We start from the raw sequence: 14,697 nt of genomic DNA on the forward strand, positions 1-14,697 counted from the left end.
GGATATACAAAATACATGTGTTTCTTATGCGAGTGGGATAGCCGAGCAAGGGAAATGCACTACATGAGGAAGGAATGGACTCACAGGCAGAATGTAGCCATTGGAGAGAAGAATATCCAACACCCAGCTCTGGTTGAGGCTCAGAAAATCTTGCTACCACCCCTTCACATCAAACTAGGTTTGATGAAGAACTTCGTGAAAGCCATTGACCGGACTTTGCCAGCATTCCGATACCTGCATGAAAAATTCCCTCGACTCAGCGAAGCAAAGATTAAAGAGGGAGTTTTTGTGGGTCCTCAGATTTGAGAGCTTTTCAAAGATGACCGGTTCAACAACTTGCTGGAAGGTGACGCGAAACAAGCATGGAATGCTTTTCGCCTAGTTTCTACAAACTTCCTCGGAAATGTTAGGGCAGAAAACTATAAGGAACTAGTAGAAGACATGTTGATGAAGTATAAGAAACTTGGCTGCAATATGTCTCTAAAGATTCACTTCCTTCATTCCCATTTGGATTTCTTTCCTAGCAACTGTGGTATTGTTAGTGATGAACACGGCGAACGTTTTCATCAAGATATCGCAACAATGGAACAAAGATACCAGGGAAAATGGTCCACTACAATGCTGGCTGACTACTGCTGGACACTCCTCAGAGATGCTCCCGAACAGCTGTACAAGAGACAGGCGAAGAAATCTAAGATGTAGTCAATGACTTGATTTTTTATAGGTAGGCTATTACAGTTGACCTTTTACTATTGGAATTCATTTCGTTATGTAAACATTAATTTCTTGCAGATTACAAAAAAACTAGAGCCAATTTTGCAATTTGACTGTCATATTCGTGTTCAGCACATAAAAATTGATAAGAATTGACTAATTTTATTTCAGTAACATGACTTTTGTAAAAATTTGTTGTCCAGTGTTAGCTGCTGTTTCATGGGTCAGTTATTGTCTTGTGTGTGTTCTTCTGTATGCTAACTTAGAAGATTTTTATCAAATATCAAATTTTCCTTTCAGCATCTTTATTTTAGGATCAGTGTGTAAGCAAGGTTATGGTAAGTGTGGCCACAGGAAATCGCCCTGGGACACCTCTCCACTTGTTTATCCTGTACATGTTGTAAGAGGACAGAATGCTGTCTATTTTGTAGCCTTTTGGCTGACGAGATCTCACGCAGAGTCGATGAACCTTTCAAGTGAGGAAGAAGGCATCTTTATCTTCATCCAAGTTTTCCAGGGTATCGTTCTCTGAGTCTCTTGGGTCTCAGAGAAATGTTACCCAAGTCTCTTTGGAGACTTCTAGGATTAGAAGGCCCCCTTCCCAAGAGAGGTTATAAATGGGTGGAGAGAGTCCCACCCTCGTGAGAGGGAGGAGCAGCAGCATCCCATGGATTACATACAAATGTGATGATGGTGGCTTGATTGACCATGGATTCCATACAGATGTGATGATGGTGGCTTGCTTGACCATGTATTGCATACAAATGTGATGATGGTGGCTTGATTGACCATGTATTCCATACAAATGTGATGATGGTGGCTTGCTTGACCATGGATTGCATACAAATGTGATGATGGTGGCTTGTTTGACCATGTATTCCATACAAATGTGATGATGGTGGCTTGATTGACCATGTATTGCATACAATACGAGTATTACTGCTGGTGATGCATGCAAACCTCCAATAGCTATTGTGCAAAATGAATATCAATATTGCTTCTTAACACTAGGATAGGGGTCATCAGGTCACAAAGGAAGGAGCAGCACCCTCTCTTAACACTAGGATAGGGGTCATCAGGTCACAAAGGAAGGAGCAGCACTCTCTCTTAACACTAGGATAGGGGTCATCAGGTCACAAAGGAAGGAGCAGAACCCTCTCTTAACACTAGGATAGGGAGCTAGTCACACCCTACCCTTGTGGAGGAGTAACATCTGCTCATGTCCAAAAGGGTGGAGAGCATGTTGCACACACACCCTGCATGGGGAAGCAGCAATCCCTACTGACCCACAGTTGTACACTGAAGCAGCTCAAGTGGGCCTTTCTAAGGGGGACCTGGGCTCCCCTTACAGTTAAAGCACTAGAACCCTTAGACTGTCACTAGTAACCATAGCCTCTTTTCAGCAACCTTGAATCACTATTGCCAAAATCTCTCTCCTAGTAAGGTCCCCCATTTGATTCCACCTGCTAAATATGATGTACTTAAAGAGATTTATTCCTTTCTTCAGAAGTGGCCATTAGAGATGATGTTAAAAGATCATTCTCCTGCCATCTACTCCCAGATTTTCCAGATTCCCTGAGAAAGGGAGAAACTCGTGTCTAATTATCAACCTTTTCTACCTAAACAATTTTCTGCTGGAGGAACCACTCAAGATGGAGACCACAGCCTAAGTAAGGAATGCCATAAGACTTGGCAATTGGGCAGTCTCCATCAATCTCCAGGATGTGTACTGGCCCATCCCTATCAGTCCACCATGTGGGAAGTACTTCTAATTTTGCCTGATGGGGAGGTCTGCCATTTTTGAACTCTGCCATTCAGACTAGTATCCACACCCAGAATTTTCAGCAGGGTCATGGGAGTAGTTGCAGCACACTTGAGAACAGTAGGTATCCCAGTTCTCCAGTATTCTGATCATTGGTTGATCTGGCATTCTATATTGCCTCAGACTAGACCTGTCTCACTCTTGGTCCATAGTGACCAGGTATTTCTACCAAGCTTAGAAAAATCAATCCCTCTCAAAATTATTTCTGTGTGGGCATGAATTTCCTCACAAACAGAGGGTTAATCCAAGTCCCTCTTGGCAGAGCATACAAGATCCTGTCCCTTTTGGAGATGCTGAGAGTAAAGACTTCTTTGTCAGCTCATCTTTTTCTCTCCCAGCTGAGGACCATTAACTCTACAGCGGACATTGTTTCCCTAGGCAGACTACACTCTAGGATCTCCAGTATTTCCTTTTAGCTGCTTGGAGATCACCAAAGGACCCCTTGATTGCTCATATTTCACTGGGTCAGGATTGTCACCATCATCTAAAAATGTGTACAAATGTAGACAGGTGTCTGGCCAGAGTAACCATGCATCCAGACCTCACTGGTTTATGGTCTCATGAAGAATTTACACTTCCCATCAACAATTTGGAAATGAGGGCAGTGTTCTTAGGTCTTCAGGGGTGCCAAATAAGAGGCTGCTGTGTAATGGTCTCAGCCAACATTATGGCTTCCCACCATTCAGGATGATCACACAGGTACTACACATCAGTTTGCCTATGGCTTTCCACCCTTCAGGATGATCACATGGGTACTACACATCAGTTTGCCTATGGCTTCCCACCCTTCAGGGTGATCACACAGGTACTACACATCAGTTTGCCTATGGCTTCCCATCCTTTAGGATGATCACACAGGTACTACACATCAGTTTGCCTATGGCTTCCCACCCTTCAGGATGATCACACAGGTACTACACATCAGTTTGCCTATGGCTTCCCACCCTTCAGGATGATCACACAGGTACTACACAAAGGTTGATAATGATCTCATTCTGATTGGCCCTTTCTGGTGCCAGCAATCATTGTTAAACAGTCTTCTTGATCTGCTGATAGATCATCCCAGGACCTTACTTTTGAGTGGGGACTGCCTTTCATAACACAGGGGTTGTCCTACACAATAATCCACAGACTCACCCCCTTCAGTTTCTACTACATCAAGCCTTACTAACCATTTCCATCACATTAACCCTTTCCAACACATTCAGATTTTCAAAAGGCCCTGCCTTGAAGATGGATTTACCTGATCAGGTATTTCAAATTGCAAAGAGCAGTGTCTTGCAATCTAATGTTTAGATAGAATCTCTCTTGTGTCTTGTGGTATCTAATACCCATCCCTTATGAACCCTTGGGTGAAGCTTCCTGTGAGAACCTTACCCTTAAAACAGTTTTCTTGATTGCCTTAGCATCTGCAAGACAATGGAGAGAGCTTCACACCTATCTGTAGAGCCAGGCTGTAACAGTGGACATTTAGAGTCAATTTCTATCCTTTACAAACCAGGTATTTTAGCAAAAAACTAGCTTCCTTTGGTTGCTCCACCCCCAGTTGTGATATCCAGTCTCATCTGTATGTGTGCTGGGGACAGCCAAGATAGACTTTTATATCCAGTTAGAGTTGTCTTTACTTGACAGCCTCTAAAGTGATAAGGAAGGGTAGGAGGCACCCTTTCCTCCCCATTAAATGTTTCAGCTAATATTTCAGCTCGACCATTTGCAGGTGGACTGCATCAGGAGTGCTTACAAGTCCCTTACACTAAGGGACTGCAGGTGGACTGCATCAAGAGTGCTTACAAGTCCCTTACACTAAGGGTCTGCAGGTGGACTGCATCAGGAGTGCTTACAAGTCCCTTACACTAAGGGACTGCAGGTGAACTGCATCAAGAGTGCTTACAAGTCCCTTACACTAAGGGTCTGCAGGTGGACTGCATCAAGAGTGCTTACAAGTCCCTTACACTAAGGGACCGCAGGTGGACTGCATCAAGAGTGCTTACAAGTCCCTTACACTAAGGAATCTTTTTTCATTAAAGCCCATGAAGTTGAGCCATTGCTGCCTTGATGGTCTGTCTAACTTGTTCATCTTTGGTGGATGTGATGGAAGCCACATTTTGTCTCACTACTTTCTCCTTTTAACTTTTCTCGTTAACCGGCCAAAGTGAGGTATTTTCTCACTGGACCATGTTATCATTGCTCAAAAGGTGGCCCATACAGATTCCATCCCATAGTACTCTCCTGTTCTTCAATGAGGGTGATTATTCGTTGTGTTTGTTTTTTATTCACCAGTTGTGTGATCATCAGCCTCCCACCAGATTGACAAATTCACCTATGCAGTAGAAACAGATATGGTATTATTGATATTGTACAATTCCCTCCTTTAGCCCCCACTGATGTCCTAGTAAGTTAGGCTGCTCTCTCAAACTAATGAAGAGACACCAGAACTCATGCCCAATATGTTTGGGGTTCTTATGCAGGGTTGGGCCATAAGCTCCTGGTTCACCCTAATTTAGGACAAAATTTTCATCATTTGGTTGGGGTATTTTCCTCTTGTGAAAGTACTAGCTATGCAATAGGAACAGGTAGTTTTAGCCCCCCTAAAATTACATATTTATTCAAACGCAGCTGAAATAAAATGCAATAACATTTTCATACAACTAGAAATAATTTCCAAAGTTATGTTAACATTTTTTTATCCTTTCAGTCTTAATCAAGTAAGTTTTACAGCAGCTAAAACAATCTTCTATGTGGTACTAAAAATTATTCAAAAGATGGTTATGAGTCTTTATCTGGATTTTGCTTGGAAACATGTCAGACAACTTCATATGCATTTGTAGTGAATTCTAAAAAGTATAATTGTTTTTGGATCATGATGTTTTTTTCTTCACACTTTACGTCTGAGGTGATGAAAGCTGACAGTGTTACTGAGCTTTTTTATTGTTGCCATGCTTTTTCTGTGTACATTTTGGTTGATGATGTACAGACCAGTCAAAAAAGCACCGCGACTTGCTGATCTCACCAATGGAGCTTCTTCACAAACAAAATCTGACGGTACAAATGACCCCTGGAAAATTAACAATCAAGACAAAAACAGGTGAAAAATTTGGCCGACCCTTTTCCATACTTATTGAAGCATATCCCCGTTCTCCTGTCCCAAACATCAACAGCTTACAACCCATATATCAATGCTTCCACTGAGCATATCACCACAAACAAGACTACACATCTATGACATTTTTAATTTAGCTCTTCCAGATGCATCCTTAGAAACCCATGGCTGAAAAAAACTTGCCTTTTCTACATTCGTCACCCCTGGTTACAAAGGTGTACCTTTTGATTCATGAAAACTTCATAAAAAAATTTTAGTAATTCAGTTGAATTTGATTCGAACTGCTCTGCAAATTCTAATTTTCCCTCAGCATCACTTCAGTGTGCTATAAAACAAGACCAAACAAATGATTAGCCAATAAAACTTGTTCTTTGGTCAGATAACATGTGCCATATTTGTGTGTGTAGAGTCAGTTACATTTTTTTAATGCATGGAAAAAGAATGTCATGTTTGCTAAGAAAGACATGATTGGCTAATAGATTTTCTACATATGAATATTTAAATAGATTGAGACCTTGCCAGCCAGTGTACCCAGTACTATTTGAATGTAGAGAAGTGGAGTTAGTTAGCTCTGGGCATGTAATGATGCACAAAATTGAAAGACATGTCACTGATATGCACAAGATTGAAAGACATGTCACTGATATATACAATATTGAAAAACGTCACTGATATATACCAGATTGAAACACCTGCTGCTGATATGTACGAAAGCAATGTCACTGATGTGTACAGGATTTAAAGACAAGTCATAATGATGTACAAGATTGAAAGACAAGTTAAGTAACAATATACAACATTTAAAGACAAGTTATATAATGATGTACAAGATTGAAAGACAAGTTATATAATAGTGTACAAGATTGAAAGACAAGTTATATAATAGTGTACAAGATTGAAAGACAAGTTATATAATGATTTAAGAGATTAAAATGTAATGATTTAAGAGATTAAAAGACAAGTCAGATGATGTACAAGATTGTGAGACAAGTTATATAATGATGTACAAGATTGAAGGACAACTTTTATAATGATGTTAATATGTTCTTGATGTTGAGGAACATCTGAGATTATGTTCTTGACATTGAGGAACATCTGAGATTATGTTCTTGACATTGAGAAACATCTGAGAATGTGTTCTTGACATTGAGGAACATCTGAGATTATGTTCTTGACATTGAGGAACATCTGAGAATGTGTTCTTGACATTGAGGAACATCTGAGATTATGTTCTTGACATTGAGGAACATCTGAGATTATGTTCTTGACACTGAGGAACATCTGAGAATGTGTTCTTGACATTGAGGAACATCTGAGATTATGTTCTTGACATTGAGGAACATCTGAGATTGTGTTCTTGATTTTGAGGAACATCTGAGATTGTGTTCTTGATGTTGAGGAACATCTGAGATTGTGTTCTTGACATTGAGGAACATCTGAGATTATGTTCTTGACATTGAGGAACATCTGAGATTATGTTCTTGACATTGAGGAACATCTGAGATTATGTTCTTGACATTGAGGAACATCTGAGATTATGTTCTTGACATTGAGGAACATCTGTGAATGTGTTCTTGACATTGAGGAACATCTGAGATTATGTTCTTGACATTGAGGAGCATCTGAGATTATGTTCTTGACATTGAGGAACATCTGAGAATGTGTTCTTGACATTGAGGAACATCTGAGATTATGTTCGTGACATTGAGGAACATCTGAGATTGTGTTCTTGATGTTGAGGAACATCTGAGATTGTGTTCTTGATGTTGAGGAACATCTGAGATTGTGTTCTTGACATTGAGGAACATCTGAGATTATGTTCTTGACATTGAGGAACATCTGAGATTATGTTCTTGACATTGAGGAACATCTGAGATTATGTTCTTGACATTGAGGAACATCTGAGAATGTGTTCTTGACATTGAGGAACATCTGAGATTATGTTCTTGACATTGAGGAGCATCTGAGATTATGTTCTTGACATTGAGGAACATCTGAGAATGTGTTCTTGACATTGAGGAACATCTGAGATTATGTTCTTGACATTGAGGAACATCTGAGATTGTGTTCTTGATGTTGAGGAACATCTGAGATTGTGTTCTTGATGTTGAGGAACATCTGAGATTGTGTTCTTGACATTGAGGAACATCTGAGATTATGTTTTCGACATTTGGGCAAGAATCTCAATCAGGTCACTGAAAGAAGGCCTTAATTTCTGTCAATATGTCTATCCTTCCATCTGTCTATCCAGGATCATCTTTTTGGTTAAAGAATTTTTTTCAAGGAATAAGCTTATTGGTTTAAGGGTCAAAGATCATTCTCATTTTGAAAAAGGAAAATGATTTCAGCACAACATTTTCAGTTATCTATGTAGTGTGCTATTAAATATGGTGTTGACATATAATGTGCCATTCATATGACGCGAGTTAAATTCTAACACATCCATAAGTATAACAAATTTTTTGATATGGTTCAACATCAAAAGTTCTGGCAATACAAACAGATATATAGTTCTAAACTTTGATGCCTTTGCGATGTAACGACTTTCACTCCAAGAGGTTTCCACTGCCAGCTATTTAAAAAAAAATTCAGAATGCATTAAAATAGAGATAACCATATTGGGCTTTCAGATTTACTGATGTGTTGATAGGTATTGCATCAGAAATGTTAGATTTTATTCTAATGCATTAGATAGAATTTGTGCTACAGTTAGGCGTTGACAGTGATGATATTCAAGCTGGCGCAATCATTTCATGTCTACCATGGATTGAAAATTTGTTTATTTCAGCACAAGAATATAAACTGGGATTTACTGTTTATACTCTGGCAGTGTCTTCAGAAATTAATTAGGGAATAGTTTATTTGATGGATTAATGGCACATCAACACATAGGGTATTTCATGCCAAAGCAATAGGGAGCTAGTGCCCAGAACAGAAACACAATGGTGGCTGACCTGCCCTTGCCCAGTCTGGGCAAGGTTTGGGCCCACAGCCTTCTGGTCACATGTCCAGAATGTCTATGCTTGAGCCACTGTGACTTCTGAAGATTTTATATAAAACTATTACAAATTTCTGTTTAAAAAGTATTACATATAATCTCTTGATTTACACCTATCGGGTATATCTGCTTTGTCTAAATGATATAATATATTCATTTGGTCTTCAGCCAGTATAATATTCAACTTTATGTCCCAAAATACCCATCTTTTCTGTATCCCAAAATACACTTTTCCCAACCTCCATACTCCATACAGCTTTCCTTTTTCACCTGCATCAGCAGTAATTCATCCAATTGCATCCTATAGTTCCTTTGTTGCTGTATCACAGAAATTAGCATGGCATGTTATTCAACACTAACTTTGATGCTGCTGACTTCTATATTGCAAAAATTAGCATGGCATGTTATTCAACACTAACTTTGACGCTGCTGACTTCTATATTGCAAAAATTAGCATGGCATGTTATTCAACACTAACTTTGAGGCTGCTGACTTTTGGCAGCTTTCAGTAGTTAGCTATTTGATGGTTATAAAATATCACAAAGTTTTCTTTGTTCATTCTATTGACATTCCAGAAAAAAGTATAGTGTACAAAACAATTTGTATGAGGGATTTTTAAATTCTTAAACTACCCATTAATTTCACTGATGTAAATATGATTCAAATAAAAATATAATATTTAGCTTTGATAAGTTAAGATAATGTGTGTTTCACAGGGAATGATGCTTATGTTTGCTTTTTGCAGTTGTTGGGTGGGAGGATTGGAAAGGGGCAGGACCTGGATGTCATATTTTTCTTTGAAGTAGGGAATGTACTTATCAGAAGAAAAATGCTATCTTCAATACAAATTTGCTGGAATTCTGCAAAAGTGGGTTCTCTATCAAATATGCTGCTTCCCAAATCCAGCCATTTCAGAAAGACAAAAAAAATAGTCTTTCCCATCTACATACTCTAAAGGCCATGAAAATAGTATGTTTGAAATAACTCTTTTAAAGTACCATTACAGTTACCTCCCTTGTCTCAACTAGGTGTATACCAGATGTTTATCTGTTTAAGCTTTTATAATAGATAACATTACCTGTTGGATTCACAGAAGATTGAAGATATTAGCTTAAAAGTCAATATTGTTCTGTCCTTACTTTAATAAAGCATTTGTGTTAAATTTTGAAATTTATTCTTTAAATTTTCATATTTTTATACTGTCATGAACTTTGTCTATGAACATGTTTTTCTTGTTGTTGTAGTCATAACATATGAGGTTTCAGTATGACAGTCTCTGCTTGTACTTTATTTATTTGTGCATTTTATTTTTTACTATAAATTGCTATATTGGCACCTTTTGTCAAATTTTAAACTTTGTTACTGTCATTGCTGTTGTAAGTACAAATAGGCAACTAGGTTTGAAATGAAACCAGTTCATTTCAGCTAGGTGCATGAAATGTAAGCAATTCAGTGATTTAGAAGACATGAATGAGATTTGTCTTGAATGTATGAAGTGTGTGTTTTCTTTTTCCAATCCTTTCAGTGCTTTTTGCAAGCCAGTTGAGTGAAAACTTGCTAGTATGGGAGGAGAGACCTGTTTGCCCCCCCCCCCCAAAAAAAGCTGCCAAAAGTTTGCCATCTGCTGCAGTTACTTCCAGTCAGATGGAAGAACAGAACAAGCAACCATGGATGCAAACATTTGTCTTTCTTTTCATTCCTGTCAAAATCTTAGAGGAAAAAATTATTCAGGAAACCATGTTGCAGATATTGGTGACCACACCGGTCTTCCCTCCTTGCTACAGACGACTTGGTACCACATTGGATGCTTAACTTTCCCACTGTCTGCAGTGCCAGCACTTTTGCTGGCTGTAATACTGTTGGTTGCTCATGCATCAGTTGGTCCCACAATTCATGGCATTTCCTGTGGTATGTACGTATACATTTGATAGTTTTATCTCATCCATTCCAATGGACATCATTCATGCAGATCTTGAAGGCTTTGTAGACTAGGATAGCCTGAGGAGTGAAGATGGGGATAACCACAGATTCTGCCAGTGAAAAAACAAGACTTCAGTTTCAAGGTAGTGCTTGATGTAATTTATAAAATCTTATCTCCAGCCGAATGTCTTCTTCCACTGTCACTGTGTCATGCATGCCATGCCAAGGCATCTGTAGATGTAGATGACATTGTTGACCATTTGTCAGATAAAATATAGGACACTGATAACTTGAAGCCTTTTTCTCAAAAAGCCATCTATGAGCATCATTCATTTCCCACTGGTGTTAGATACATTCAGACTTTATCATTTGGAAATCCAAAACTAGATAAGGTTATAGCATTGGTCACCATGTCTCTACTGCTTTTCAGTGAGATGGATTGCTAAGTATTCCAACCAGACTCAAAGCTAGTTAGAAATATAGTAATGACTTAATCCTTGTTGGACCAGGCATCACTTGTCATTTTTAGATTTGTGGAGAAAGTAATGAATGTGTGGAAACCAACATGCTAGATATCAAACTATTATTTGGACACCTCATCAAATTATGGCAAATGTCATGACCCCTTTGTGTAATCTTGATTTGTCATCTCCTGTCTTTGTTGTCAAGCTGTCTCCTGTCTTATTGTCAAGCTGTACCAATCTGTGACCTTACTTTCAATGCCATTTGCTTCTCCACAATTATTTGTAGACCACATTGAGGAGATGCTGACAGGGTGTTAGAACCACATGCTGACAGGGTGTTAGAACCACATGTTGACAGGGTGTTAGAACCACACACTGACAGGGTGTTAGAACCACATGCAATTTGACTAATTTATGCACTTTGAAAAACAATGATACTTAAAAACTCCCACAAATAAAAGTCATGCACTCTTATACAGTATACTTAACCCATAAAGTCAAACATAAGTCACGCTGCCAGTAGAGGTCTTGTAACTTGTTCCTGGCAAGCTTTCTCACATACCCACATTGGCCGAATCTGAGACTGGAACCCATGCAGACAGAGGTGAGATGGCAGTGATCCGTAATGGAGAGCGCTTTAGACCACTTGGCCACTCAGAGCCCCTGACATATTAGCTGTCAGTTACATCTGAAAGCAAGGTCTGGGATTGTCTGACATATTAGCTGTCAGTTACATCTGAAGGCAAGGTCTGGGATTGTCTGACATATTAGCTGTCAGTTACATCTGAAGGCAAGGTCAGGGATTGTCTGACATATTAGCTGTCAGTTACATCTGAAGGCAAGGTCTGGGATTGTCTGACATATTAGCTGTCAGTTACATTTGAAGGCAAGGTCAGGGATTGTCTGACATAGCTGTCAGTTACATCTGAAGGCAAGGTCTGGGATTGTCTGACATATTAGCTGTCAGTTACATCTGAAGGCAAGGTCTGGGATTGTCTGACATATTAGCTGTCAGTTACATCTGAAGACAAGGTCTGGGATTGTCTGACATAGCTGTCAGTTACATCTGAAGGCAAGGTCTGGGATTGTCTGACATATTAGCTGTTAGTTACATCTGAAGGCAAGGTCTGCGATTGTCTGACATAATAGCTGTCAGTTACATCTGAAGGCAAGGTCTGGGATTGTCTGACATATTAGCTGTCAGTTACATCTGAAGGTAAGGTCTGGGATTGTCTGACATAATAGCTGTCAGTTACATTTGAAGGCAAGGTCTGGGATTGTCTGACATATTATCTGTCAGTTACATCTGAAGGCAAGGTCTGGGATTGTCTGACATAACTGTCACTTACATCTGAAGGCAAGGTCAGGCATTGTCTGACATAGTTATCAGTTAATCAGAGGCAAGGTCTGGGATTGTCTGACATAGCTTTCATTTACATCTGAAGGCAAGGTCTGGGATAGTCTGACATATTTATTAGGTGTCAGTTACATCTGAAGGCAAGGTCAGGCATTGTCTGACATTAGCTGTCAGTTACATCTGAAGGCAAGGTCTGGGATTGTCTGAGATATCAGCTGTCAGCTACATATGAAGGCAAGGTCTGGGATTGCCTGACATTAGCTGTCAGTTACATCTGAAGGCAAGGTCTGAGATTGTCTGATATAGCTGTCAGTTACATCTGAAGGCAAGGTTTGGGATTGTCTGACATATTAGCTGTCAGTTACATCTGAAGGCAAGGTCTGGGATTGTCTGACATTAGCTGTCAGTTACATTTGAAGGCAAGGTCAGGCATTGTCTGACATTTATTAGCTGTCAGTTACATCTGAAGGCAAGGTCTGGGATTGTCTGACATATTAGCTGTCAGTTACATTTGAAGGCAAGGTCTGGGATTGTCTGACATAATAGCTGTCAGTTACATCTGAAGGCAAGGTCTGGGATTGTCTGACATATTAGCTGTCAGTTACATTTGAAGGCAAGGTCAGGCATTGTCTGACATTATTAGCTGTCAGTTACATCTGAAGGCAAGGTCTGGGATTGTCTGACATTAGCCGTCAGTTACATCTGAAGGCAAGGTCTGGGATTGTCTGACATAGCTGTCAGTTACATCTGAAGGCAAGGTCTGGGATTGTCTGACATATTAGCTGTCAGTTACATTTGAAGGCAAGGTCTGGGATTGTCTGACATAATAGCTGTCAGTTACATTTGAAGGCAAGGTCAGGCATTGTCTGACATTTATTAGCTGTCAGTTACATCTGAAGGTAAGGTCTGGGATTTTATCAGTAGCAGGTGGAATCCTGAACTCTTCATCTAAATGTTGTTGGAACTTGATCTAAATGCTGATTATTGAGTACATGTACTTTAATTATTCACTTGATTTTTATCTTCATACATTCATATTCCTTTGGAAGTGTGTAATTTACATGCCTCGATAAACACATGGCAAATCTCACTGTCACAGTATGTGGAACCTTTTGGATGAGATCAACCTAAAGGTGATCCAGTGCAAACCAGATCGATTGTCACATGATGTAATGTCACAATGAAAGCTATGCATGTTGAAAAAAATTCTTACTGCCCAATATTGTGATGATTAGACCCGATGTGTTCCTGTTTGAGCCAGTAAGAGGATCATCTTACACATCACATTAGCCATTAGTTCCTCCTCTGACCTATATCAGAATGTAAATTTTATTGGGTAATGTATTGGACATAGGAACTTTTTAACATAAAATATATTTTTCTGTGAATACTTACCTGATCACATTTTAGAAAAACTATTGTGTATCTTCAGTGCAAATTCATGCATCCTCATTGATGAGTTACTCAAGTTTAAACTGATAGACATCTTATATACAGGTAGCCAGCTAGCAGAGAAAGGGGATGTAATTATAATGGTATCACAGAAGAGTTTTCCCATGAATATAGCATTTTTATAGCCTATCTGCTGTATACACTGAGAAAATATTTTCTTTCTGGATTGTTGGATTTGGGAGGTAGTTGAATTTAAGAACCCAAAGTAAATATAACCGGGTAAGTATTCATGGAAAAATTATTTTTATTGGACATGGACTTATGAAAGATGATTATTGTATGTCATATTCTAGTATTTAATGACCAGAGTATGTAAATGAACAAAACAATTAACAAATACTGTAAATAAAATACTAATTTTGTACTTGAATAGTTTTTTTAAAGTGCATGGTGTTTATAAGCTTGTCAATATGGACATCTGATTTTGCCTAAATATATAGCATATATCCTAACATGCTGCTACACTATGGGACAGTAGATCAGAATATGTAGCATATATCCTAACATGCTGCTACACTGTGGGACAGTAGATTAGAATATATAGCATATATCCTAACATGCTGCTACACTATGAGACAGTAGATCAGAATATGTAGTGTATATCCTAACATGCTGCTACACTATGGGACAGTAGATCAGAATATGTAGTGTATATCCTAACATGCTGCTACACTATAGGACAGTAGATCAGAATATGTAGTGTATATCCTAACATGCTGCTACACTATAGGACAGTAGATCAGAATATGTAGTGTATATCCTAACATGCTGCTACACTATGGGACAGTAGATTGGAATATGTAGTGTATATCCTAACATGCTGCTACACTATGGGACAGTAGATCAGAATATGTAGTGTATATCCTAACA

The 14,697-nt window shown here is 39.0% G+C and overlaps 1 protein-coding gene across 7 annotated transcripts in view; it reads left to right on the forward strand.

The window, feature by feature from the left end:
• The window catches only part of LOC149785983 (unconventional myosin-VI-like), a 164,058-nt gene that overhangs the window by 122,261 nt on the left and 27,100 nt on the right, over nucleotides 1-14,697 (forward strand). For 5 of the 7 annotated variants that reach the window (XM_089976243.1, XM_089976247.1, XM_089976244.1 and 2 more), the window contains one exon: nucleotides 5,511-5,621. The exons of the other annotated variants lie outside the window; for them this stretch is intronic. In XM_089976243.1, the coding sequence (XP_089832369.1) occupies nucleotides 5,511-5,621 (111 nt within the window). The remainder of the gene's footprint in view (nucleotides 1-5,510; nucleotides 5,622-14,697) is intronic. 7 annotated transcript variants of the gene reach the window in all.

This window comes from Sinohyriopsis cumingii, chromosome 12 (assembly GCF_028554795.1).
Source record: "Sinohyriopsis cumingii isolate HCF-2022 chromosome 12, ASM2855479v2, whole genome shotgun sequence".
NCBI lineage: Eukaryota > Metazoa > Mollusca > Bivalvia > Unionida > Unionidae > Sinohyriopsis > Sinohyriopsis cumingii.